Here is a 27,580-nt window from a genome sequence, read left to right as displayed (position 1 = left end):
ATGTATTCTTTCAGTCTTTCCGTTATTTTCTCTTTTTTACAAAAACAAAAAGGCACGTAAAAACCTCTCCTTTATCATTCCCTTCGATTGGTGCCAGGCAGCTGTCCCCCCCCCCACGTCCCTCCCTCCCCGCCCCCTTTCATGCTTCATTCTGGGCCCCCACCCCCACCCCGCCATCCCCCACATGCTCAACGGTCCCTCCCCTCTGCCCCCCGGGATTCTGCGTTCTGAAGGACACAAAGGGGGTGGTGGTGGTTGGTGGTGGTTGTGGATGATGCAGGGAATGGGAACTTGCTTCGCGGTGGGCGGCGTCGAGCCTCTAGTAATATGTTTCCTTCTCCACCCAGCCTACGGGGACAGAGACGGCGGTGAGCGTCCGAGGGGAGCCTCCCACCCGCCGCCCCAGGGGACCCCGGAGGGTTTCGGACGGGGGGGGGACCCTCGAGGGGTCAGGGGAGAGGGGCGGAGCTCACCTCCGGGGCTGCGGCGGATGATCAGCTTCCGGACTTCGTCGTACACGAAGATGAGGAGGGAGTACGGGAAGGCACAGAACCACCACGTCGGCCTGCCGGGGGGGGGGACGGGGACGGTGGGAAAGAGAAGAGTGAAGAGCAGGCCGGGACTCCCAAGACCCAGACCGAACCCGGGCCCGGTTCGTCTCTTTTTCGGCCTGGCCCCCATCGGCCCGAGAATCCCTGTCACCCCCGTCCCGAGGGGCAGAGGAGAGGCGACTGAGGAGAACCGGAGGCGGGGAGAGCCACACCTGAGCGGCCGATGACCTATTCACGAGTCCCCCTCATCCCCAAACCCCAACTCCGGGAGTCCCCTGCCTCGGTCTCTCAGCTAGTCCTAACCACCGGACGCCCCACGCTGACCGTTCCGGGCCCCGGTCCGCCCCGGAGCCCACCTGCTGCAGCCCGCGCTTACTTGAGGGGGTACATTCTCAGAGCCACGCCCATGCCGGGGCAGTAGGACAGGAAGGCGGCCAGGGCTGTCTCCTCAAAGAGGCCGAAAATCAGGATCTTGTTCCTGAGGAAGGTCGGGGTTGGGGGAGAGAGGAGAAACAGCATTGACAGGAAAGGAGAAAAAGAGACAGGGATGGTGGGACAGAGGCAGGAGGAGAGACAGGGATGACGGGAGAGACAGAGGGAGAGATAGGGTTGTTGGGAGAGAGACGGGAGAGAGAGGGAGAGACAGGGTTGTTGGGAGAGAGACGGGAGAGACAGGGTTGTTGGGAGAGAGACGGGAGAGACAGGGTTGATGGGAGAGAGACGGGAGAGACAGGGTTGATGGGAGAGAGACGGGAGAGACAGGGTTGATGGGAGACAGACAGAGGGAGAGACAGGATTGATGGGAGAGAGACAGGATTGATGGGAGAGAGACAGGATTGATGGGAGAGAGACAGGATTGATGGGAGAGAGACAGGATTGATGGGAGAGAGACAGGAGAGGAGAGACAGGGTTGATGGGAGAGAGACAGGAGAGGAGATGATGGGAGAGAGGATAGACAGAGTTATGGGAGAGAGACAGGGTGGATGGGAGAGAGAAGAGAGACAGGGTTGACAGAGCAATTGGTCCTCAGCTGCCTGCCTCCTGGCGAATGACCCCGCGGTCCTGAAATCCGCGAGTCGGCATCCGGGAGTTGGAGTCGGCAAGCGTCATTCACGGTGGGCTCCCGAACCCCACCCCGCCCCCAGCTCCCCCCACCCCAGCCAAGCCCCGGGTGTCGGGACCCCCGGCCGGCACCTACTTCATCCCCTGCTGGAAGACGGAATTCCTACGGGTTTTGCAGATGACCAGATCCGCCCACTGGACCACCACGATGCTGACGAAGAAGGCCGTGTGGCAGGTGAACTCCACGATCTTCCGCTGCTCGTACGTCTGCAGGGAGGGACGGGGGAGGATCGGGCCCGGGCCGGGATCCCCCCCCCCCGCCTCCCGCCGGCCTTCACCCGCCACCGCCCCGGGGACGCACCCACTGCTGGCCGTAGCTGTCCTCCACGTCGTTGACCCAGCGGTCGTCCCAGTCCATGCGGATGCCCAGCAGCCCCGAGGGGAGAAAGCCGTTCTCCGCCAGGATCACGAAGTAGGTGAAGAAGCCTCCCAGGGCCTGGATCATACCTGGAGCGGAGGGGCCGGGGGAAGAAGGCGGTCGGCGGGGCCCGCGGCCGACCCCCCCCGCCCCGCGGTACCACCCGGGGGCCGCTCACCGATCTGCCCGTAGGCCATGCTGATCAACCGCTCGTTGACCAGCTTGTCCGTCTTGGGGTTCCTGGGCTGCCTCTTCATGATGTCGCTCTCGGCCTGCTCGTAAGCCAGGGAGATGGCGGGGACCTGGCCGGGGGTGGGGGAAGAGAGAGGCGGGGGCTGAGGAGCTGGGTGGGACTCCCCCACGCCCCCGGGGCGGCCCCTCCCACCCTCCCTCGGCGGGGAGACGGACGGGATGGCCGGCGGCTCCGAGGGAGATCTGGGAACGGGAAGAGCCCGGTCGCGGGGGGAGACACAGAACTGTCAGAGGAAAAAGCGGGAAACTCCCTCAGTGGGCTGCGCCAACCCAGGGGCCACCAGACTGACCATGTCGGTACCCAAGTCGATGCAGAGGATGGTGACGGTGCCCAGCGGCAGGGGGATGTTGGCGATGATGAAGATCAGGAAGGGGGTGATCTCGGGAATATTACTGGTCAGGGTGTAGGCGATGGATTTCTTCAAGTTATCGAAGATCAGGCGACCTGGGGCCAGACAGGGAGGAAGGATCCTCCTAAGCCCGGAGCGCGGGAGATCTACCTGAGTCTCCGAGACGGGGGAGGCTGGGTGCCACAGAGGAGCGGTACGGCCTAGCGGAAGCAGCCCGGGGCCTGGGACCTGCCCGATGTGTGACCGCGGGCGGGTCGCTCACCTTCTCTGGGCCTCAGTTTCCTCATTTGGACAGTGGGGGGTTGAGGCTGTTAGACCGCGAGCCCCTCGTGGGACGGGGGTCCCACCTGATTCTATTATGAGCGCCCCCATCTCTCCCTCCAGGGCCAAGGGGATAATAATAATAATGATGGCATTTGTTAAGCGCTTACTGTGTGCCAAGCACCGTTCTGAGCGCTGGGGGAGACACAAGGTAGTCAGGTTGGCCCAAGTGGGGCTCACAGTCTTCATCCCCATTTGACAGACGAGGCCACTGAGGCCCAGAGAAGCCAAGCGACTTGCCCGAAGTCACCCAGCTGACGAGGGGCAGAGCCGCGATTAGAACCCACGACCTCCGACTCCCAGGCCCGGGCTTTTTCTCAGAGGGGGGCGAAGTGAGAGCTTAAAAGGGGGGTGGGCGCCTCTCACCTTCCTCGACGCCGGTCACGATGGAGGCGAAGTTGTCGTCTAGAAGGATCATGTCGGCCGCCTGCTTGGACACGTCCGAGCCGGAGATGCCCATGGCCACCCCGATGTCCGCCTTCTTCAGAGCCGGAGAGTCGTTCACCCCGTCGCCCGTCACGGCCACGATGGCTCCCTGACGAAAGAACGGCGGGTCAGCGTCGGGGGTCGCGCCCGACCTCCCCCGCGACTTGGGGGTCTGGGCGGAGGAGCTCGAAGCTGAGCCCCGCCACCGTCTCCGCGCCAGGTCTCCTGCACTCTCAAATGCTTAGTGCAGTGCTTAGCACACAATAGGTGCTCGGTGAATACCACCGAGAGGATGACTACGCTCAGGTCTGTTGTCCCGAGGCCCCGGCCCTCTCCTTCTCGAGGTCCTGAGACCCTCTTTGTGGGCGGGGGTCTGTTTATTGTAGCGTACTCGCCCCAGCGCTTAGTACAGTGCTTAGCGTAAAGTAATAACTACCACTGACTGGATGACCCCCTTCTAATTCTCACTCGGTTCCGAGCACGGAACTCATGGCAGCCCAGTCCCCTCTTCCATCAAATGGGTAGAACAGCCCTGTTCGCCCTTAAAGCCGCCCATCCCCTCGCTGCTCTCGTACCCCAACGCATTCATTCGATCGTATTTACTGAGCGCTTACCGTGTGCAGAGCACTAACCCGGCCCCCACGCTTCGCTCCTCTAATGCCAACCTTCTCACCGGGCCTCCATCTCATCTATTTTGTCCCCGATCTCTCGCCCACGTCCTCTGGCCCGGAACGCCCTTCCTCCGGACGGCGACCCTCCCCGCCTTCAAAACCTTATCGAAGGCCCACCTCCTCCCAGAGGCCTTCCCTGACTGCGCCCTCTCCTCTCCTCCCACTCCCTTCTGCGTCGCCCGGACTCGCTCCCTTTCTTCATCTCCCCCCCAGCCCCGCCTATGTCCACATCCCTCATTTGTCTACTTTATATTAATGTCGGTCTCCCCCTCTAGACCGCCAGCTCGTTGCGGGCAGGGAACGTGCCTGTTATACTGTACTCTCCCAGCGGGCATTTAGCACACTGCTCCGCACCCGGTAAGCGCTCAGTAAATACAATCGACTCACTCCCCCCTCAGCCTGGGAGCTGCGAGTGGGACAGGGGGGCTGTGTCCACCTTGATTATCTCGTATCGTCCCCAGGGCTTGGCACGCAGGGCGTCCCGCAGGGCACCGTCAGACGATCGTATTTATTGAGTGCTCGCCGTGTGCAGAGCACTGTATTAAGCGCTTGGGAGAGTACATTATAGCACCGTGAGGGTGTCTGGAGGTTCAGCCCCATCACCTGTCTCTGGCAGCCCTCCACGATGATCAGCTTCTGCTGCGGGGAGGTCCGGGCAAAGACGATCTCCGTGTGGTACTTGAGGATGTCGTCCAGCTGCTCGGAGGTCATGTCCTTCAGGTCGGTGCCGTGCACCACGCACGCCTTAGCGTCTCGGGGGGGGGGGGGGCGGAGGGCACAGGTCAGCACCCCTGGCCTCCAGGAGCCAACGGAGCCCGCCCGAGGGCCGTCATTCTTTTTAAAGTCTGCTCCCCGCCGTACTCTGCCGGCTCCTGGTGAGGAGGGTTGGTGTCCACCACCAGTGCTGTCCTGGCCCGAGCGTTCAGTACAGTAGTCTGCACCCAGCGGGTGCTCAAACAAACAATGCCACCGATGAACGGAGGGGCCGACCGACCTGGGGTTGACCTGGCTGACGGGGATGTTGAGGCGGGCGGCGATGTCCTCCACCGTCTCGTTGCCCTCGGAGATGATGCCCACGCCCTTGGCGATGGCCTTGGCCGTGATGGGATGGTCACCGGTCACCATGATCACCTGCCACGGGGAGCAGATACCCACTGGTTCACCACGGGGGACGGACGGGCTGTGCCCGGGATCGAGTTACGAAGCCAAAACGCTCCTGGCGACGGGATGGGCCCACCTCTGACAGTCCTCGCCCTCCCCGGTGACCCAGCGTGGGTCATCCGACACCCTCGTCCTCCCCTCTTCACCCCCGACGGTCCCCGAGTGGCCCAGCCCGGATCAAACATTCCCGACATTCCCTCTTTCCATCCCCGACCCTCCCCCAGTGACCCAGCCCGGACCATCCCACACCCAATTCTCCCCACTGACCCAGCGCCGACCCCCGGACCTCCCCGCCTCTCCCCTCCCCCCGGATCCTTTCCCGGACCTCACCTTGATGCCGGCGCTCCGGCACTTGCCGACGGCGTCGGGAACGGCAGCCCTGGGCGGGTCGATCATGGAGATGAGCCCCACGAAACACAGGTTGTCCACGGGGAAGTTCACCTCGTCCGTGTCGAACTGGAAGCCGTCGGGGAACTGGTCGTCGGGCAGGAAGAGGTGGCAGAAACCTGAGGGTACACACGCGGCGGGGAAGCTCAGCCCCACTCCTCCGCCCCCAGCCTCCCACCACACCGTTCCGGTGTCAAGGGCACCCAGATGATAATAATGGGGATGACGATTACGTTGCTTTTCAAGCACTTACTCTGTGCCAAGCACTCTTCTAAGCGCCGGGGCGGAGACGAGTTCATCAGGTTGGACCCGGTCCCTGTCCCACATGGGGCTCACAGTTTTAATCCCTATTTTACAGATGAGGGAACTGAGGCACGGAGAAGTGAAGTGACTCTCCCAGGCGATCGCAGCAGGCGCCGGGATTAGAACCCAGAGCAAAGACCAGCCCGGAATCCCTGCATCTCCCCCAGATCTCCGCCCGGCTGTGGCGCTCACCCGGCCCTCGCTCTCACCACCCGGACAACGGGTCGCCGCCAGACCTGGCCAGGCGGAAGCTCGCTCGGGGGGGACGGGACTCACCAAGGACGCGCTCGCCCAGGCCCCCCAGCTCCATGTAGGCGTTCTGGAAGGCCTCCTTCATCTCCTCGTCCAGGGCCTGTTCCTTGCCGTGCAGCAGGATGGAGCTGCAGCGGTCGAGGATGCGTTCGGGGGCTCCCTTCATCACCAGCAAGTGGCGGGGCTCCGACTGGTTCGGGTTCTTGTGGATCGACAGCTGAGGGCGGAGGGACGGACGGACTTCAGCGGCCGGACCGAGGCCCACCACGCCCACCCCCTCGCTTCCCCAGCCGGGCGGGGGGGGACCCTCACGGGAATTCATTCGTCCTCACTTCAGCGTACTGACCGAGCGCCCGCTGCGTGCGGAGCACTGCACTAAGCGGTTGGGAGAGCCCGACAGAACACATTCCCTGCCCACGGTGAGATTACCGACTAGGGGAGAGAGATGTCCTTATAAATAAATGGTGGCGCGGGGCTGGGAAGGGGGGATGAAGAAAGGGAGCGAGACGGGGCGACGCAGAAGGGAGCGGGAGAAGAGGAAAGGAGGGGGCAGTCAGGGAAGGCCTCCGGGAAGAGGTGGGCCTTCAGTAAGGCTTCGAAGAGGAGGAGGGGAATGGCCCGTGGGGTTTGAGGAGGGAGGGCGTTCCGGGCCGGAGGGAGGACGGGAGCGAGGGGTCGGCGGCGAGCCGGACGAGACGGAGACCCAGTGAGAGGGCTGGCATCAGAGAAGCGCAGCGTGCGGGCTGGGTTGAAGTCGGAGAGGAGCGGGGTGAGGTAGGAGGGGGCGAGGGGATTGGGGGCTTTGAGACGCGCCGTCCGGAGCCCCTCCTACCTGGTACTTGTTGGTGGAGTTGAAGGGGATCTCTCCGACCTTGGTGTATCGCTCACGCATCTCCTTGACGGAGCCGCAACACAGCTCGATGCACTTGAGGAGGGCGGATTCGGACGCGTCGCCGGCCACTGCCCTCTGGGGAGGGAGGGGCGGTCGGTCAATCGCTCCGTGGGATTTAGCGAGCGCTCGCCGGGCGCGCGGAGCGTTGGACGAAGCTCTTGGGAGAGGACGACGGGACGAGTCTCCGGTGGCCACCCCCCGCCCCCGGAAAGACTTGACATCGGGCACCGAGCCACCTCCTTCCCGAAGGGGGACCGCCACCACGGTGGCGGAGGGGGAGAGCACCGATCTGGGGGTGGGCCCACCTTGAGGATGGGAATGTTATCCTGGTTGGCCTGGAACACCGCCCGGTTGCAGAGGCCGGCGATTCTGGACAGGGCTTGCCACGTGACGGAACTCTTGTCAAAGGAGACCCCTGAGGGGGCGGGAAAAAAAACCAAGAAGAGCTTGAGTCCGGGCTCCGACGGGGGCGTCGGGCCGACCCCCTCCCCCGGGGCCGGGCGCCCCCCGCCCGCACCGCTCTGGTTCTCGGTGGTGTCCGCCTCGTGGATCTGGTTGTCGAACCACATGTGGGCGACGGTCATGCGGTTCTGGGTGAGGGTGCCGGTCTTGTCGGAGCAGATGGTGGACGTGGAGCCCAGCGTCTCCACCGCCTCCAGGTTCTTCACCAGGCAGTTCTTGCGGGCCATGCGCTTGGCCGTCAGCGTCAGGCACACCTGTGCCAGGGACGGGGGACGACCGAGTCAAGCCCGACGACACGCGGGGAGGGCGCCGCGGGGACGAGGAGACCCCTCCCCGTTCCCGGCCCGGCCCTCCCGCCCCCAAGGCCACCCCCCCCCCCCCGGCTCACCGTGACGGTGGCCAGCAACCCCTCGGGCACGTTGGCCACGATGATGCCGATGAGGAAGATGACGGCCTCCAGCCAGGTGTACTCGAGGATGAGGGAGAGGACGAAGAAGGACACGCCCAAGAAGACGGCCACCCCGGTGATGAGGTGGATGAAGTGCTCGATCTCGGCGGCGATGGGCGTCTGCCCGCCCTCCAGCCCCGACGCCAGCGTGGCGATCCGACCCATCACCGTCCGGTCCCCGGTGTACACGACGATGCCGCGGGCCGTTCCTGCGCGCGCGCACCAAGAACGCGTGAACGTCTTCGGGATTCATCTCACGCACGCGCGCACCCCTCTCCCTCACCCCTCTGAGAAGCAACACGGCCTAGAGCAAAGACCGCAGGCTGGCGAGGGGAGGACCTTCAGAAATTCCTTCATTCGGTCGTTTCTCTTGAGCGCTTACTGTGTGCACAGCATTCTTTTGAGCGCTTGGGAAAGTCCAACGCAACGATAAACGGTGACATTCCCCGCCCATGACGAGCTTAGAGTCTAGAGGGGGCGACGGCGACTGGCACGCAGTCAACACGCACCCTTTTTAAGAAGAATATAACAGCACGACGATTAGGAATCATCAGCCCCGCCGGGCAGGGTCTCACCTTCGACGCAGTTGGTGGAGAAGAAGGCGATGTTTCTGGTCTCCAGCGGGTTCTCGTTGGTGAAATCGGGCGAGCGGGTCTGGGGCTCCGACTCGCCGGTGAGGGAGGAGTTGTCCACCTGTCAGGGAGCGGCCCGGAGAGGGCGCGGTCAGGGGCCGACCGTCCGCCGGGGTCCCCGGGCCCCCGCCCGAACCCCGGCCCGCCCGCCCACCTTGCAGCCGTTGGCGGAGATGATGCGGAGGTCGGCCGGGATGCGGTCACCGCCCTTCACCTCCACGAGGTCCCCCACCACCACCTCCTCCGCGTTGATGCTCAACTTCTCGCCGTTGCGGATCACCAGGGCTTGCTTCGGTCGGGAGGGGGGAGGAAACGGGGAAGAGTCAGCGGTCGGGCCGTGCCCCGGGGCCCGTTCACTCGTTCGATCGTACGATCGAGCGCTTAAAGCGTGCCGGGGCACTGTACGGAGCGCTCGGGAGAGGACGATACGATAAAGAGACGCGTTCCCTGCCCACACTGAGCTTCAACCGGGCAGAAGGGGTCGGGGCGCCTTCCCTGGAGCGGGACGGCTGCAGCAGCGGGGAGGGTCGGCACCGAGCCGTCCTCACGCCCGGGGGCCGTACCGGACAACCCGAGGTCCGGGAACTCCATCTCCCGGGGACCCCGCCCCGCCCGGGTGTGCCAACGGGCCACGCGGGAGGAGGGGGGCGGGATCAGATACCTGCGGCACCATGTTTTTGAAGGATTCCATGATCTTCGAACTCTTGGCCTCTTGATAATAGGAGAAGCAGCCGGTGATGATCACCACAGCCGACAGCACGACTCCAAGGTACAACTGGTGCAGAGAGAAGGCGGGAGGGGAGAGGTCAGTCGAAGGCCCGGGGAGGCCCGAGGAGAGGCGAGCGACGGGCGAGGGGGGCAGGGCGGCCGGCCGGGGTCCGGGGACGTCGGCCTCGGCCACCCGCCTCCCACCCCGTCCCGCTACCGCTCGAGGGATTCCAGCCCTCCATTTCCACCCCGGAGGAAACCGAGGGCCGGCGGTCCGGGAGTCGGAAGGTCGTGGGTTCTAATCGCGGCTCTGCCACGTGTCTGCTGTGTGACCTTGGGTGAGTCGCTTCACTTCTCCGGGCCTAAGTTCCTTCAGTTGGAAAATGGGGATGGAGACGGAGCCCCACGTGGGACAGGGACCGTGTCCACCTTGTTGACCTCTTATCTACCCCAGCGCCTAGTACATTGCCCGGCCCACAGGAGACACTTAAATACCATTATTATTACTGTGAGACAAGGATTGTGTGTCCAACCTGATGACCTTGTATCTACCCCGGCACTTAGTACAGTGCTTGGCACATAGTGAGCACTTAAATACCATCACTATTATCATCGTGGGACACGGAGTGTGTCCAACCTGACGACCTCGCATCTACCCCAGCGCTCAGTAGAGTGCCTGGCACACAGTAAGTGCCTAAATGCGACCATCATCATAGTCACGTGGCACGGGGCCGGTGTCCAACCTGATGACACTATCTTCTCCGGCGCTCAGTACAGCGGCTGGTACACAGTAAGCGCTTAAATACCATGGCTATTATCAGGTGGCCCGGCAGAGACCGCCCACGGTCCCCGCCCCCTCCCCAAAAGTCGCCAGGGCTCACGTTATCGTTCTGCGGCTCCTCCTCGGTGGCCGCCTGGATCCCGTAGGCCAGGAAGCAGAGGACGGCGCCGATCCAGAGCAGCATGGAGAACCCTCCGAACAGCTGGCGGCAAAACTTGATCCACTCCGGGGTAGTGGGTGGAGGCGTCAGGGCGTTGGGACCGTCCCGCGCCAAGATCTCCGCAGCCCGGCTGGTGGTGAGGCCCTGGCCGAAGAAGAGGGGGGCTGCTGGTGGTGACCGCCGACCCGGGGGTCCCCCCAGGCCGGCCCCTCCCGTCCCGGGCGCCCCTCCCCGCCGGTCGGCCGCGAATCCCGGGAGGCCGCTTACCCGGCTCAAGTCGGTTCCGTATTTGCGGTGAAGCTCGTCCAGGCTGAGTTTGTGATCGTCCTGAGGAATAAGGAGAACGACGACGGGATTTGTTAAGCGCTCACCTGGGGCCGGGCACCGGACTGAGCCAGGCAAACGGGGCCGGATCCCGGTCCCCGGTCCACGTGGGGCCCCCGGACTCGGTCCCCATTTGACAGGTGAGGGAACTGAGGCCCAGAGCAGGCAAACGACTTGCCCAAGGGCACCCAGCAGAGAAGTGGGAATGGGGGGGGGTGGCGCAGGGACCCCCCCGCCCCGACCCTCCGGGACCCTCCGGGACCCTCCACCCTACTCACCATGGACACCTCCTTCTTCAGCTCGTCCATATCCTTCTCCTTCTTCCCCTTCTTCTTGTCCCCATGCTCGGAGACGGCCGCCGGCTCATATTTATCGCGTCCAACCTGGGGCGGGACATAGGACCCGTTAGCGCCGCTCATTGGACCCCCAGGTCCCCGGGGTCACCCGTGGGACACTGAACCCCTGTGACCACCTAAGCCCTGGGAGCCCCCCAACTCACGGTGGGCTCCTCCAGAGGGAAGACCCACTGGGTCCCAGCGGGTCCCACCCCCCCCACCAGCTTCCAACTTCACTTCCCCTCTAGACTGTATGCTTTAAAAAAAAAAAAATATATAGGTATTTGGTAAGCGCTTACTACATGCCAGTCATTGCACTAAGCACTGGGGTAGATACAAGACGATAATAATAATAATTACGGAGTTAGTTAAGCGCCAAGCATTGCACTAAGCGTTGCGGTGGATACAAGCAAATCGCGAGGGACGCAGTCCCTGACCCCACGTGGGGCTCCCAGTCTCATCCCCGTTTTCCAGAGGAGGAAACTGAGGCCCAGAGAAGGGAAGTGAGCGCCCCACGGTCGCACAGCCGACAAGCGGCAGAGCCGGGATGAGAACCCAGGTCCTTCCGACTCCCGGGCCCGGGTTCTCCCCACTGGGCCACGCTGCCTCTCGCCATCGTGGGAAGGGAACGTGACTCTCCTCAATCATTTATTAAAAAAAAAAAATTGGTATGTGTTAAGCGCTTACTACGTGCAAAGCACTGTTCTAAGCGCTTGGGGGGGATACAAGGTGATCAAGTTGTCCCACGTGGGGCTCGCAATCTTCATGCCCATTTTCCAGATGAGGTCACTGAGGTTCAGAGAAGTGAAGTGACTCGCCCAAAGTCACCCAGCTGACAAGTGGCAGAGCCGGGATTAGAACTCATGACCTCCGACTCCCAGGCCCGGGCTCTTTCCACTGAGCCCCGCTGCGTCTCTATTTATTGAGCACTTACTGTGGGCAGACCACTGTACTAAGCGCTCGGGAGGGGACAACCACCCTTCTTCTTGTCCCCATGCTCTGCACGGAGGCGGCGATCGGTAAATACCACTGAGTGCCGGCTCCGCCCTGTCCCCTTGATTGCCCGGCCCAGGGTCTCCCTCCGTCCCCCGACCGGCACAACCCTTTTTGGGGGAGGGTCTGTGAGGCCCCCGGCCCCCAGGTGAGGGGAGATGGCCGCCGCCGCGGCGCGGCCCCGACGGGCACATCATTCTTCGCATTCTTCCGCCTCAGGCGCGGCTATTTTTAGGAGTGAGGAGGAGGCCCGCTTTGAAGTGGGTCAGAAAAAGACGTCGCCATTGGGGGGGATGGAGGGTAAGGGGCCGGGGAGGACCCGCTCTCTCTCTCTCTCTGGGTGCCCCTCTCAGCCCCTCTCCCCAGCGTGGCTCAGCGGCAAGGGCCCGGGCTTGGGAGTCAGAGGTCAGGGGTTCGAATCCCGGCTCCGCCACTTGTCAGCTGGGTGACGGTGGGCAAGTCACTTCACGTCTCTGTGCTTCAGTTCCCTCAGCTTTCGAACGGGGATGAAGACTGTGAGCCTCACATGAGACAACCTGATGACCCTGTATCTCCCCCAGTGCTTAGAACAGTGCTCTGCACGTAGTAAGCGCTTAAATACCAACATTATTATTATTAATAAAAGAGAGAGGCCATTTTCCTGACCCAGAGAATCAGGTCTGAGGTACTTTTTTTTCCCCAAGGTATCTGTTCACCATGTGACATGGATCCGTACTAAGCATTGAGGTAGACGCGACCTCGTCGCGTTGGACAAAGTCCACGTCTCACGTGGGCTTCAGAGTCTTCATTCATTCACTCAGTGGTATTTACTGAGCGCTTACTATGCGACAGGGAACTGTACTACGCAGTGAGGCAGATACGACCTCGTCGCGTTGGACAAAGTCCACGTCTCCCGTGAGCTTCAGAGTCTTAACTTTATTCATTCAATAGTATTTATTGAGCGCTTACTATATGACAGGGAACTGTAGTAAGCACTGAGGTAGATACGACCCCGTCATGTTGGACAAAGTCCACGTCTAACATGGGCTCTAGAGTCTTAACTGCATTCATTCATTCAAGAGTATTTATTGAGCGCTTCCTATGTGCACAGCACTGTACTAAACGCTTGGAATGTAGAATCCGGCAACAGATAGAGACAATCCCCGCCCAATGATGGGCTTCCAGTCTTTATTCCCATTTTATAGTAATAATAATAACGATGGCATTTGTTCAGCGCTTACTATGTGCCAAGCACCGTTCTAAGCGCCGGGGGGAGGGGAATACAAGGTGATCAGGTTGTTCCCCCATGGGGCTCACAGTCTTAATCTCCATTTTACAGATGAGGGAACTGAGGCACAGGGAAGTTAAGGGACTTGCCCAAAGTCACCCAGCAGACATGGGGCGGAGTCAGGATTAGAACCCAGGTCCTTCTGACTTCCAGGTCTGGGCTCTCTGTTCACTAGGCCACGCTGTTTCTCTAAATTAGGGTGAGGGGAGAAATTGTCATTTCCTCGGTTCTTTCACGAGCCTCGATCAATGGCTAATATTTTGAGCACTTACTCGGTGGAGCGCTGTGTAAGAGCACTTGGGCGAGGGCAACAGAGTCAGTAAATATGTACTAGCAATATTACTATTCTTAATCAGAATTAGAAACAGTAATATTTCAAATCAATGCCCTTCTCCCCCTCTAGACTGTAAGCTCGTTACGGGCAGGGAACGCGTCGGCCAATTCTGTTGCACGGTACTCTCTCAAGGGCTTAGTGGAGCGCTCTTCACATTACAGAAGCAGCGTGGCTCAGTGGAAAGAGCCCGGGCTGGGGAGTCAGAGGTCATGGGTTCAAATCCCGGCTCAGCCGCTTGCCAGCTGTGACACTTTGGGCAAGTCACTTCACCGCTCTGTGCCTCAGTTCCCTCATCCGTAAAATGGGGACGAAGACTGGGAGCCCCACGTGGGACAACCCGATGACCCTGTATCTCCCCCAGCGCTCAGAACGGTGCTCTGCACAGAGTAAGCGCTTAACAAATACCAACATTATTTATTTGTTGAGCACTCACTACGTGCCAAGCACTGTTCGAAGCGCTGGGGTTGTCAGGCCAGACGCAGTCCCCGTCCCACATGAGGCTGACGCTCGGTCCCCATCTTTCCGACGCGGTAAAGGCACAGAGAAGTCAAGCGCCTCGCCCAGGGTCGCCCAGCAGACAAGCGGCAGAGATCCCTGCCCTCGGGAAGCTCACGGTGGGTACCTGGGAGCGTGCGAGAGCTCGGAGCCAAACTCCCTGCCCTCGGGAAGCGGACGGGTCCCCGTCCAGAGCACTGGACTAATTAACGCCCTGGGAGAGCACTATTCTGCAGAGCCTCCCCTCCCTCGGGGAGCCCAGAAGACGAAATTCCCCCTCCCGAGGGGTGCCACTCCGTGAAATGAGTTCCACGTAGGGTAAGAGGAAAAACGACACGCCGTGCTGGGCGAGAGAGGGTGGGGCGAGGACTGAATGTACAGAATCTGTAAATGGCAGCTATTACGCGCCTCTCTTCTCCGCCTCGTTCCCACGGGGGCCCGGGATCCGAATGTCAGTTCTCCAGGGAGGGTAAAAGCCCACAAGGCAGCCAGTTAGAATTTTAACTTCATTAAAAACCACACCTGGCAACCGTTGTGCTGTTTGGGTTTTTTAAGTGGTGTTTGTTAAAGGAAAAAAAAAAAAAAAAAGGACGGCATTTGTTAAGCGCTTACTCTGCGCCCAGCACCGTTCTAAGCGCTGGGGGAGATACAAGGTCATCAGGTTGTCCCGCGTGGGGTTCCCGGACTTCATCCCCATTTTACAGACGAGGGAACTGAGGCACAGAAGTTAAAGTCACACAGCTAAGTGGCAGGGCCGGGATTTGAACCCACAACCCGACTCCCAAGCCCAGGCTCTTGCTACCGTTTGTGCCAGGCTCTGTACTAAGCGCTGGGGTACATATTAGATACGTTGGGCATTCATTCATTCATTCACTCGTGTTTACTGAGCGCGTCCTGCGTGCAGAGCACTGGACTAAGCCCTCGGAATGGGCAGTTCGGCAACAAATGGAGACAATCCCCGCCCACGAGGGGCTCGCTGTCTAGAAGTGGGGCGGCTCAGTCTTCAGCCCCGTTTTACGGATGAGGTAACCGAGGCCCAGAAGAAGTGACTTGCCCAAGGTCAAGCCGCAGGCGGTAATAATAATCACGCTAATAATCATAATAGTGACGGCACTTGTTAGGCGCTTACTCTGTGCCCAGCACTGTTCTAAGCGCTGGGGCAGATACAAGGTAACCAGGTTGCCCCACGTGAGGCTCGCGGTCTTAAACCCCATTTTACAGACGAGGGAACTTACTCTGCACCAAACACTGCTCTGAGCGCTGGGGTGGATACAAGGTCATGAGGTTGGACACGGTCCCCGTCCCACCCGGGGCTCACGCTCTTCACCCCCATTCTCCAGATGAGGGAACCGAGGCCCAGAGAAGTGAAGCGACCTCCCCAAGGTCACACAGCAGACGAGCGGCACAGCCGGGATTAGAACCCAGGTCCTCCCGACTCCCGGGCCTAGGCCGGGCTCCTTCTCTCAAGATTCCTGACCGAAGTCCCTCGCCCTCTCTGGGTCTCAGTCTTCTCGCCTGTCAAAGGGGGTTATTAATAGCTGCCTCTCCTTCCCTTGCGGGGATGTGGGGAGGATAAAGAGAGATAATTGAGGGAAGGGCATTTGGGGAAAATCAAAGCGCTCGAATACAAGGCATAATACGAATAATTATCACCGCCCTCATTATTTTTCTACCACATGCCTGGAGGTGGAGGCGGCTTGAGGTGGGATGGGTTCTCCCCTGACCACTTTCCTTACAAGGTTTTAAGGGGTGAAAAGGGGTGAAGGAAGGGGTGGGAGGGAAGAGGGAGGAAAGGAGCAGGGTGGCCTAGTGGAAAGAGCACTGCCAGACCTGGAATCCCATCCCATCCCCGCCTTTTTCTTTCCCGGTAGTTGTCGAGCGCTTACTATATGCCAAGCACCGTCCTAAGCGCTGGGGTACATACAAGGTAATCAGGTTGTCCCACACGGGGCTCACGGCCTCAATCCCCATTTTACAGATGAGGGAACCGAGGCACAGAATCGAGTTCCATCCCGTGGGTAGGGATTCTCTATTTCTGGCCAAATTGTACTTTCCAAGTGCTTAGTACAGTGCGCTGCACACCTAAGTGCCCAATAAATACGACCGAATGAATGAACTTGCCCAAGTCCCTCGGCAGACAAGCGGCGGGGCCGGGATTAGAACCCATGACCTGACTCCCAAGCCCGGGCTCTTGCTACTAGGCCCTGCTCCTTCTCTATAAGATAGCAAGTTAAGCGCTTACTATGCGCCAGGCACCATCGTAAACGCTGGGGTAGATAGAAGGTCGTCGGGTAGGACGCGGTCCCTGTCCCACATGGGGCTCACGGTCTTAATACCCATTTTACAGATGAGGGACTGAGGAGTTCACTGCGGGCACGGAATGTGTCCGCTTATCGTTGTATTGTCCTCTCCCAAGCGCTTAATACAGTGCCCCGCACCCAGTCAGCGCTCTCCCTTGTAAGAGAAAAAAATCAACAGATCATCTTCGAGCGCTTACTATGTGCAGGGAACTGGACTAAGCGCTTGGGAGAGGACGAGCCCCCGGATTGAGCGGCGACGAAAATCAACAAATCACCTTCGAGCGCTTACTATGTGCAGGGAACTGGACTAAGCGCTTGGGAGGGGACGAGCCCCCAGAATGAGCGGCGACGTTTCCGGCCGTAACAAGCTTACGGGTCTGGGGGTGGGGGGGGGGAGACGGACTTTAATGGGAATAAATCCGTGGGGGTCCGGCAAACGTCAAGGTCATCAAAGGTCCCGGGCTGAAGTTCACAGATGAGGCCTCGAATTATAATCATTTAAATCGTATTTAATGGAGCCCTTTAACTCCCGGTAAATGACATAAGCATTTAAGATTGCAAACTCCTCGGGGGCAGAGATCAGCTAGTAAATACCACTCATCTCTTTGGACCCTAAAGATCAAAGATTCTGAAGGTCAACGATTGGAGGGAAAGGTCAAAGTACCTTAGGGCGGGAAGGCAAAGGGCTGGGATTTCTGAGTCAATAAGGAAGCGGGGAATGTGGGCAGGGAATGTTGTCTGTTGATTGTTATATTGTACTTTCCCAAGCGGCTCTGCCAGCGCTCCAAAAATACGACTGAGACGGTAATAATCGTGGCATTTAGTAAGCGCTTCCTACGGGCCGAGCACTACGCTAAGCGCTGAGGTAGGGAAAAGCTAATCGGGTTGGACCCGGTCCCCGTCCCACAGTCGGCGAAGCGGCGGAGTGGATAAGAGCCCCGGCCTGGAGTCGGAAGGTCCTGGGTTCCAATTCCGGCTCCGCCACTTGTCTGCTCTGTGACCTCGGGCGAGTCACTTCTCTGGGCCTCAGTTCCCTCATAATAATAATAGAGTTGGTATTTGTTAAGCGCTATGTGCCAAGCACTGTTCTAAGCGCTGGCGCAGATACAAGGCAATCAGTTTGTCCCGCGTAGGGCTCACAGATTTCATCCCCATTTTACAGATGAGGGAACTGAGGCACAGAGAAGTTAAGTGACCTGCCCAAGGTCACACAGCTGACAAGCGGAGGAGCCGGGATCAGAACCCACGACCTCCGACTCCCAAGCCCGGGCTCTTGCCACTGAGCCACGCTGCTCATCTGTCACATGGGGATTGAGGCGGCGAGCCCCACGTGGGACAGGCACTGTGTCCAACCCCATTTGCTCGTATCCATCCCAGCGCTTAGTACAGCGACTGGCACCTAGCAAGCACTTAAATACCACAATTTATTAATAAGAAGAAGAAGAATCCCCATTTTACGGCTGAGGCAACCGAGGCCCGGAGAAGAAAGTGACTTGCCCGAGATCACCCAGCAGACTAATGGCGGAGGTAGGATTAGAAGCCAGGTCGAGCAGCGTGGCTTAGTGGCAAGAGCCCGGGCAAGAGTCAGAGGTTGTGGGTTCTAATTCTAGCTTCGCCACTTATCAGCTGTGTGACTTTGGGCAAGTCACTTCACTTTTCTGTGCCTCAGTTCCCCGGTCTGGAAAATGGGGATTCAAACTGTGAGCCCCACGTGGGACAACCTGATTACTTGGGATGTCCCCCAGCGCTTAGAAAAGCAGCGTGGCTCAATGGAAAGAGCATGGGCGTTGCAGTCAGAGGTCATGAGTTCGAATCCCAGCTCGGCCACTTGTCAGCTGTATGACCGTGGGCGAGTCACTTCACTTCTTCGTGCCTCAGTTACCTCATCTGTAAAATGGGGATTCAGACTGTGAGCCCCACGTGGGACAACCTGATTCCCCTGTGTCTACCCCAGCGCTTAGAACAGTGCTCTGCACATAGTAAGTGCTTAACAAATACCAACATTATTATTATTATTATTATTAACAGTGTTGGCACATAGTAAGCGCTTAACAAATACCATCATTATTATCATTCTCTGGACCTCGGTGACCTCATCTGTAAAATGGGGATGAAGCCTGGGAGCCCCTCGGGGGACCACCCGATGACCCCGGCTCTGCCACTTGTCAGCTGTGTGACTGTGGGCAAGTCACTTCACTCCTCTGGGCCTCAGTGACCTCATCTGGAAAATGGGGATGAAGACTGTGAGCCCTACGGACGACGACCTGATGACCCTGTATCTCCTCCAGCGCTTAGAACAGTGCTCTGCACGTAGTAAGCGCTTAAATACCAACATTATCATCATCACCCCAGCGTTTAGGACAGTGCCTGGCACATAGGACCCCAGCGCTTAGAACAGTGCTCTGCACATAGTAAACGCTTAACAAATACCAACACTATTATCACCTCGGCGCTTAGAACGGTGCCTGGCACATAGTATCCCGGTGCTTAGAACAGTGTTGGCACCTAGTAAGAGCTTAACGAACACCATCATCGTTATTATTATGCTCCGGTCCTCGACGACCTCATCTCTAAAATGGGGATGAAGACTGGGGGGCTCCAGGTGGGCCCACCTGATGACCTTGCTTCTACCCCAGCGTTTAGAACAGTGTTTGGCACATAGCAAGCGCTTAAAAGCTCCGTCATCCTTATGATTATTAACATTATTGTGACTCCCAGGCCCGGGTGCTACCACTAGGCCGCACTGCTGCTCCTACAACGCGCCCCTCCTACAACGCGGGGGGGGGGGAGCGCGCGTGCGCCGGGCCACGTGACCCGAGCCCCTGAGGGCGAGACCACGTGACCCCGGCTCCGCCCCATAAGGGGAGGACCAAGCCATGCGGGTCACGTGGCCCGCTAGCCACGCCCCCCCATGGGCGGGACTGGCGGGTCACGTGGTCCTGAAAAAGGCCGGCCCCGCCCCCTCGGGTGGGGCTGCTCGGGTCACGTGGTCGAGCGCGCCGCCTCCGCCCCCTTGCGGCGGGGAAGGGAAGGACTGGGCGGGTCACGTGCGGCCGAGCCGTGGGCCCCCCCACGCTGCCTCCTCCGGGGAGCAGCCGAGCTTGCAGCTCGCCCCCACCCTCCCTTTCCTTTCCCTCCCCTCGGGACTGGTTGGTGGTGGAGTGGAGGTGGGGACCGCAGAAAAAACCCACCCATCCACCCACCCAACCACCCACACATGGCTAAGCGCTCAGTAATAATAATAACGTTGGCGTTTGTTAAGCGCTTACTCTGTGCCGAGCACCGTTCTAAGCGCTGGGGGAGATCCAGGGTCATCAGGTTGTCCCACGTGGGGCTCACCATCTTCATCTCCATTTCACAGGTGAGGTCACTGAGGCCCAGGGAAGTGAAGTGACTTGCCCACTGTCACACGGCTGACGAGTGGCGGAGCCGGGATTCGAACCCATGACCTCCGACTCCCAAGCCCGGGCTCTTTCCACTGAGCCACGCTGCAGTACGGTGCCCTGCACCCAGTAAGCGCTCAACAGATACGAGCGCAAGTCTGCGCCAGTGCAATGCTGCGTCACCAGCAGGGATGGAGAGTGGGCCTCCGGCAAACAATAATAATAATAATGTTGGTATTTGTTAAGCGCTTACTATGTGCTTAACTGTTCTAAGCGCTGGGGGAGATACAAGTAATCATGCGTGGCTGTGTACCGCACGGCCCGACTGGGTGGGGCCCGGGCCTGGGGGTCGCAAGGGCCTGGGTTCGAATCCCAGCTGCGCCACCCGGCCGCCGTGGGACCTTGGGCAATTCACTTCACTGGGCCTCGGTGGTCTCAGCTGCAAAATGGGAACTGCGACCGTGAGCACCGTATGGGAGAGGGATTTGGGCCAACCGATTTGCTTGGAGGCAACCCGGGGGTTTAGTACGGTGCCTGGCACAAAGTAGGCGATTAACAAATACCGAAGAGAGACACAGGCCCAGAGAGAGTTGTTTGGTCGTCGTCTCCCCCTTTTAGACCGTGAGCCCGTTGTGGGGCCGGGACTGTCTGCTGCCGAACTGTACACTCCAAGCGCTCGGTCCAGTGCTCGGCACGCAGTAAGCGCTCAATAAATACAACTGAAGAAAGACAGGCACACCGAGCCCCACAGAGCACTGCGCCGTCCGGGACAATTGGCCGTGCACCAGTGCGACGCTGCGTCAAAGACAGGGATGAAGGGAGGGAAGGAGGAAGGGATGGAGGGCGGGCCTTGGGCCAACCCAGCCAGGAGGGGCGGACCCGGGGGGGAGGGGGGCTGGGACCGCTGACCACAAATGCCAGGGATGGGGAAAACCTCCGGGATTCAGGATTCCTGACTTCAGGCCTTTGGAAAAGGGAAGATTCACCCATATCCAAACGAATGCCTTTCTCTCCGCCCCTTTCCCAGGGGAAAGGCAACAGGGAAAAAAAACCAGACCAACTTTTCCTTCTACCCCCAACTGGCTTCCCTGACTGATGGGATTTCCCAGGCCTCCATTACGAGAAGCAGCGCGGGAAGAGCCCGGGCTTGGGAGTCGGAGGTCTCGGGTTCTAATCCCGCTCCGCCACTGAGCTGTGTGACGTGGGGCAAGTCACTTCACTTCTCTGGGCCTCAGTGACCTCATCTGAAAAAGTGGGGATTCAAACCGCGAGCCCCACCTGATTACTTTGGATCTACTCCAGCGCTTAGAACAGTGCTTGGCACATAGTAAGCGCTTAACAGATACTATCATTAACCGGATTTATTGAGCACCTACTGAACCAGGAGCATTGTACTACGCCCTTGGGAGAGTACAATATCTTTAGTCCGCACGCTCCCTCCTTGAGGGCAGGGATCATCCTATTAACTATTTAATCTTTCGAGTGCGCGGTACAGTGCTCTGCACGCGCTAAGCGCTCAATAGATAGGATTAATACTGGGAATCGCTTTCTCAAATTCCTCCAATCATATTTACTGAGCGCTGACTGTGTGCGGAGCACTCCGCTAAGCGCTTGGAATGTACAATTCGGCAACAGATGAGACAATCCCCGCCCAACAACGGGCTCACAGTCTAAAATCCGTGGCCTAGTGGATAGAACGCGGGGCCTGGGAGTCGGAAGGTCCTGGGTTCAAATCCCGGCTCCGCCACCTGTCTGCTGTGTGCCTTTGGGCAAGTCACTTCACTGGGCCTCGGTTATCTCAGCCTTAAAATGGGGATTGAGGCTGGAAGCCTCCCAGGGAAGAGGGGCCTGGGTCCACCCCGATTTGTGTGCATCCACCCCAGCGCTTACTACAGCGCCCGGCGCCTAGTAAGCGCTTAACGCACCACAAATTAGGATGATTATTATTCATATTGAGGACTCGTGTGCAGCTCACTGGGGAGAATCCCACTGAGGTAAGAGAAACGATTCCTGCCCTCGGGGAGCTTAAAAGGAGGATGGCATTTGTGAAGCGCTTTGGGCCTGGCACTGTGCTAAGCGCTGGAAAATCCAACAGGAGAGACAGGCAGATGGGTACACCCCGAATGAAAGGCTGCACAAGCTGTTTGACCTTGGACAGGTCACTTAACCTCTCTGGGTCTCCGTTTCACGCCTGCCCGCGCCCATTAAGCATGTCAGGACCTGGTGGGTGGCAAACACCCCAGGAGTTTATCAAGTGCCGACTGTGGCACGTTGCCTTCTGCGGGGGCTCATATTTTTACTCCTGGGCTCCGCCACTTGTCGGCTGGGTGGCTTTGGGCAAGTCACTTCACTTCTCTGTGCCTCAGTGACCTCCTCTGTCAAATGGGGATGAAGACTGGGAGCCCCGTGTGGGACAATCTGATCACCTTGCATCCCCCCAGCGCTTAGAACAGAGCTTGGCACATAGCAAGTGCTTAACAAATGCCATCATCATTATTATTATTAAATCCAACATCCTCTGTTGAGATCATTTCACGAAGGCGTGGGTTTATTTCAAGAGTGGAAGGCTTGGGTTCCCGTCTGCCGGGTGACCCGACCGAAAGAAGCAACGTGGCCCAGTGGGTAGAGCAGAGGGCCCGGGATGCCGAAGACCCGGGTTCTAATTCCCGGCTCTGCCACCTGTCTGCTGCCTGCACTTGGGCGAGTCACTTCACCTCTCTGAGTTGCCTCGCCTGTAAAAAGGGGATTTAGAAGTCGGTGTGGGACAGGGACAGCGTGGCGCAGTGGAAAGAGCACGGGCTTTGGAGTCAGGGCTCAGGAGTTCGAATCCCAGCTCTGCCACTTGTCGGCCGTGTGACTGTGGGCGAGTCACTTCACTTCTCTGTGCCTCAGTTCCCTCATCTGTAAAATGGGGATGAAGACGGTGAGCCCCACGTGGGACAACCTGATTCCCCCGTGTTTACCCCAGCGTTTAGAACAGTGCTCTGCACAGAGTAAGCGCTTAACAAAATACCAACATTATTATTACTGCATCCAACTGGATTAGCTTGTACCTACCCCAGCGCTTAGTACAGCGCTTGGCACATGGGAGCCCATCAGTGGGCAGGGACTGTCTCTCTCTGTTGCCGAACTGTCCACTCCAAGCGCGTAGTACAGTGCTCTGCACATAGGAAGCGCTCAATAAATACTATTGAATGAAGCCCTTAACGCCATAAAAAGGACCCGAGTTCTAATCCCGGCCCTGCCACTTATCTGCGGTGTGACTTTGGGCAAAGCACTTCTCTGGGCTTCAGTTAATGGTATGTGTTAAGCGCTTACTACGCGCCAAGCACTGTTCCCTCATCCGTAAGAGGGGAACTAAGACCGGGAGCCCCTGTGGGACAGGGACTGTGTCCAGCCCATTAGCTGGTATCTGCCTCAATGCCTGGCACAAAGTGAGCGCTGACCATTAAAAGAAGAAAAAGAATTACCGGGTGGGGAACGAGGGTGGTCCCCCCCCTTCCGTAGAGGCACCCAAAAGATAGCTCGGGGGCCCCGACCCGGCTTTTGAGCGGGCACGGGTGGGTAGGATTGGCACCGCCGCCCCCCTTTCCCGTCCACCGCCGTCCTCCGGCACGGAACTCGTTCCTTTTCCGAGGAGGAGCCGGGAGCGCCCAGGGCACCGAAGCTAAACGCTCCCACTCGTGCCCAACAACTCTTATTTTCAAGTCTAAAGTTCCGGGAGCGTTTGAGAGCAGCTTTGGGACTAAGCCCGCTCCGGAGGACGCTCCAAAAGGTCAAACTGATAAAAAAAAAAAGCACCGTCCTGGGGGTGACGCGCCCCTCCCCTTCGTTGGCTTGCACAACCTGGCACCTGGAACTTTCCCCCCCCCTCCAAAAAAAGGTCATTCTTCAGGGAGCTGGGTTTCCTTGCAACGAGTTAATATTCAAACCCATTCACAAAGCGCTGGGTAAAATCCGAGTGGTTTAAAAAACCAAAGAATGACGCCCCCCCCCAAACCCAAAGGCCCTCTCCCAACCTCCTTAAGAGCGGAAAGCCAAAAAAAGGAAAATTTATGGGAGAGTTACACGTTTACAACTTATCCCTGGTTAATTATGGAAGGGGGCAGTGGCCCGGGAGGAAGGGGGAGGCGGGGGGGGGGGGGGGGGGACTTTGTCCATCCTTAATTGAATGACTGGGTTGCCAAGAGAAACCGTCGGAAAATTGCAATTGAATTCCAGTTTCGAAGTTATCTGGGGAGGAGGGAGGCTTTCGGAGCTCCAGGCATTAAACCCTCTGGAAGAAACCGGTTGGCGGCAGCTCCTCATGAAAGATTCAGAGGGCGAACTTTTATGGGCACATGATGCGTTCCCAGGAACATCACCTGAACTGAGGTGAAAAAGGGAGGGGGACGCGGAGAAAGGGGCAGAATGGGATGGAAAGAGATTAAAGGACGGGGAAAATGTTAGCCTGGGGGTTCTGGTCCACCGCAATGATCTCCCAGTCCAAAGACGGTTTGGAAAAAAAAATCTCCCAGGAGGGCAAAAACTCCCAGAGAGCTAGGCCGGAGAAATGCGTCCGTGTGGACTATCAAATCGATAGTTGCTTAGAAAACACTAACCGGCGGGCATTTCGCGCCGCTCGACGCTGCACATCGCAACCCCGTATTAAATGCTAAATGCTTTTCTTCCCACGGATTCCGTCCCCCGCCACCGACGGACGCGTCTCGGGGTGGCCGTTCGACCCATCTCCCACGGCGGCCCCCGGGGCGGCCTGGCTCCAAAAAGGAAAATTAAAACAATAAATTTTAAAAAAACCCAAACCGGGGCCAAGGGCTCCCGGTCACAAAGAAACACCCGCAAGCGGGCGTCCCGGCTAGGACACCCAGCGGGCGCTCAACAAATAACAACGATGGTGGCATACTATGTGCCAAGCACTGTTCTCTATTTCCTCCGCTCCACCCCAAGCTCGCTGGTCGACCTGATTTCCCCCCAAAAAGCAGCTAGTTTGAGAGCTGGGCCCCGGATTAGACTCCACTTTATAGAGGATAAACGGCGGGGGGGGAAGGACCCGGGTTCTAATCCCCGCTCCGTCGGCTGCGTGACCTCGGGCGGGTCACTTCACTGGGCCTCAGTCCTCTCGTCTGTAAAAGGGGGATTGAGATTTCGGGCCTCACTAGGGACGGGGATCGCGTCCAACCCGCTGAGCTGGCATCTACGCAAGGTAGCTCAGAACAGTGGCTGGCACATAGTAAGCGCTTATAAGAAATAGCAAATAAAAAAAAAGGGAGGGACAGGGAGCCAACAAATCAGGGGCTGTTGACTGGGCAGCCTTATTTATATGATGGGTGTGAGACGGTGGGTCTGTCACCTCAAATGTGCCTGTGTACACACACACACACACACACACACAGAGGAGGGCCCATGTGCACACCCTGCGCGCCTGGCGCAGCACACAGCCGTCTGGAGCACAGCTGGATGACAATTTCGACGTGGGATGGGGCGGCAGGGAGCATCCGCTAAGGCGCCGTGGCTCACCTTCCCCACGGGGGGATTAGGGGATGTCGGTTTCGAAGCCCCCCCCTCCCCGTCCCCCATGGAAGAGAAACGACAGTTTGGAGGCCGCCTGTCCCGCCTTGGGAAAGAAATGAGTTTCGAGGCCACCCGTCCCCACGGAGGAGCTGTTTCCAGGCCACCCGTCTCCACCGAAGAGCTGTTTCCAGGCCACCCATCCCATGAAATAGAGTTTCCAGGCCACCCGTCCCCACGGATTAGGAGTTTCCAGGCCGCCCATCCCCACGGAATAGGCGTTTCCAGGCCGCCCATCCCCACGGAATAGGCGTTTCCAGGCCACCCATCACCACGGAAAAGAAGAGTTTCAAGGCCACCGATCCCCATGGAAGAGAGAACCGTTTCGAGGCCATCCATCCCCATGCTAGAGACGGATTTCGAGGCCACATCGTGTCTCTCCTCGCCCCCCTCCCCCCCCCCCATGAAAGAGATGACAGTTTCTAGTGACCCCGCCGGGGAGATGCCCCGGTGGAGCGGGGGCGGGCCCCACACACTACTTCTTCCTCCTCCTCTTCCCGGGCCGGGGGCAGGGCAGGGTAGGGGGGCAGGAAACACACACACAGACACACACGCACACTCAGAGCCCGCAGGGACAAGGCTGCGGGCAGAGGGCTTGGCAGAGGCCTGGCAACCTCCTCCTCCTCCTGCCACCCTCCTCACCCCCCCATCCACCCCCCCAACCCCCCTCAACCCCCCCCCCATCCTCCTGGGCCTGGGGCAGGGGACACACCCACACACCCACCCACCCACACCCACACTCAGAGCCCGCAGGGACAAGGCTGCGGGCAGAGGGCTCGGCAGAGGCCTGGCAACCTCCTCCTCCTCCTGCCACCCTCCTCACCCCCCCATCCACCCCCCAACCCCCCCCATCCTCCTGGGCCTGGGGCAGGGGACACACACACACACACACACACACACACACACACACACACACACTCTCAGAGCCCGCAGGGACAAGGCTGCGGGCAGAGGGCTCGGCAGAGGCCTGGCACCAGCACCCCTTCCTCCTCCTCCTGCTGCTGCCCCCCTCCTCCTCCTCCTCCTCCCCCCCCCGGGGCGGGGCAGGGCAGGGCCTAGCGGTCGGCCAAGGGGCGCTCAGCTAATTGCGTCCGGGTGCCCCGGGGCAGGAAAGGGGGGGAGGGGAGATGTGAAGGCTCAGCCCCCTCCCCCCCCACTACCGCAGTCTCCCTCCCGCCCCCCTTTCTAGCGCAGTCCCCCCCCCTCCCCTAGGCGCTCACTACGCTCCGAGGACCCGCAAGGGGGGGGGGAGGGAGACACCGAGCCCCCTCCCCTGCACGCCCCGCCCCCCGGATTCCTTTCGGCCCGGCCCCCCCCCCCCCGCCGGTCACCCCCTTCCTCTTTCCCGCTGCATGCCGCAGTGCCCCTCCCCCCCGGACCTCCTCCCCCCGTCTACCGCAGTGCGGACCCCCCCCCCGCAGCGCAGCCCCCCCTGCGAAGGACCTGCCCCCCTCCCCGCTGCAGCGCGGGTCCCGAGCAGCTCGAAGCCCCTGGGCCCGGTGCAGCGGGTTGCAGCGGGTTGCAGCGCGGTGCAGCGTGGTGCAGCGCGGTCCCCTCCCCGAGCGGGCGCGGACTCACCCCCTTGCCCATCGTCTTGTTGCGGGGCGGAAGCGTGGACACGGGATTCCCCCTCCTCCCTCCCGGGCTACAGCGGGGACACGTGGCCGGCGCGGTGCGCTGCGCGGTGCGCTGTGCTGCGGTGCCGTGCGGCGGCTGGAGCCCGCGCCGCCGCCCTCGCTCCCTAAAATATGCAACCTGCGCCCCCGGACCCGCCCCGGGCCCGCCCGCGCGCTGACGTCACCGTTGCCGGGCAACACGCCCGGGGACACGCCCACCCCCGGCTCCCCCCTCCCCCCCGGCACACTCACACACACACACACGCACACTCGGGCGAAGCCCCGCCCACCGACCGCCTCCCCATTGGCCGGCCCGAGGCCCCGCCCCCCCGCCGGGCCCGAAGCCCCGCCCCCTCCCGCCTCCACCCCCTGCTCTGACACCCGGGGAGGGAGAGAGAGAGAGAGAGGGACCGACCACCCCCTTCCCTTCCCTTCCCTTCCCTTCCCTTCCCTTCCCTTCCCTTCCCTTCCCTTCCCTTCCCATTCCATCCCCCCACTTCCCTCCCCTTCCCCCCATCTCCCTCCTCCTTCCTCCCTCTCTCCTTCTTTTCCCTTCCCCTCTCCCTCCTCCCCTTCCCCCTCCCCCTCTTCCCCTTCCTCCTTCCCCCTCCCTCTGTTCCCTTCCTCCTCTCCCCTTCCTCCCTCCTTTTCCCTTCCCTCCTCCCCCCTTTCCCCCTTCCCCTCCTCCCCTTCCTTCCCCTTCCCCCTTTTCCTCTTCCTCCCCCTCC

At 59.8% G+C, this 27,580-nt stretch overlaps 1 protein-coding gene across 1 annotated transcript; it reads right to left on the bottom strand.

Moving 5' to 3' along the window:
- Positions 1-206: 206 nt before the first annotated feature.
- ATP1A1 (ATPase Na+/K+ transporting subunit alpha 1) lies at positions 207-26,962 on the bottom strand. The gene is made up of 23 exons (XM_029081399.2): positions 26,815-26,962; positions 10,840-10,944; positions 10,505-10,564; positions 10,178-10,381; positions 9,250-9,363; positions 8,743-8,877; positions 8,532-8,649; positions 7,897-8,165; positions 7,564-7,762; positions 7,352-7,461; positions 6,987-7,121; positions 6,179-6,371; positions 5,543-5,718; positions 5,047-5,182; positions 4,655-4,806; positions 3,321-3,489; positions 2,574-2,728; positions 2,210-2,333; positions 1,975-2,120; positions 1,750-1,880; positions 928-1,029; positions 474-565; positions 207-348 (listed from the first exon to the last, which is right to left on the bottom strand). Exons 1-23 carry the CDS (start codon positions 26,824-26,826, stop codon positions 320-322), a joined length of 3,066 nt encoding a protein of 1,021 aa, XP_028937232.1. The 5' UTR covers positions 26,827-26,962; the 3' UTR covers positions 207-319.
- Positions 26,963-27,580: the final 618 nt, after the last annotated feature.

Source organism: Ornithorhynchus anatinus, chromosome 16 (genome assembly GCF_004115215.2).
Source record: "Ornithorhynchus anatinus isolate Pmale09 chromosome 16, mOrnAna1.pri.v4, whole genome shotgun sequence".
Taxonomy (NCBI): Eukaryota; Metazoa; Chordata; class Mammalia; order Monotremata; family Ornithorhynchidae; genus Ornithorhynchus; species Ornithorhynchus anatinus.
The sequence above is the reverse complement of the archived record's forward strand: the minus strand, read 5'-3'. Positions and strand labels throughout refer to the sequence as shown.

What these genes read in the sequence shown, in the direction of transcription:
- ATP1A1 (XM_029081399.2), bottom strand. An exon ending in CACCACCGAGAACCAGAGCG is followed by an intron (nt 7,462 to 7,563) that starts GTGCGGGCGGGG and finishes CCGCCCCCTCAG; the next exon opens with GGGTCTCCTTTGACAAGAGT. An exon ending in CGTCAGCCAGGTCAACCCCA is followed by an intron (nt 4,807 to 5,046) that starts GGTCGGTCGGCC and finishes CCCCCCCCCCCC; the next exon opens with GAGACGCTAAGGCGTGCGTG.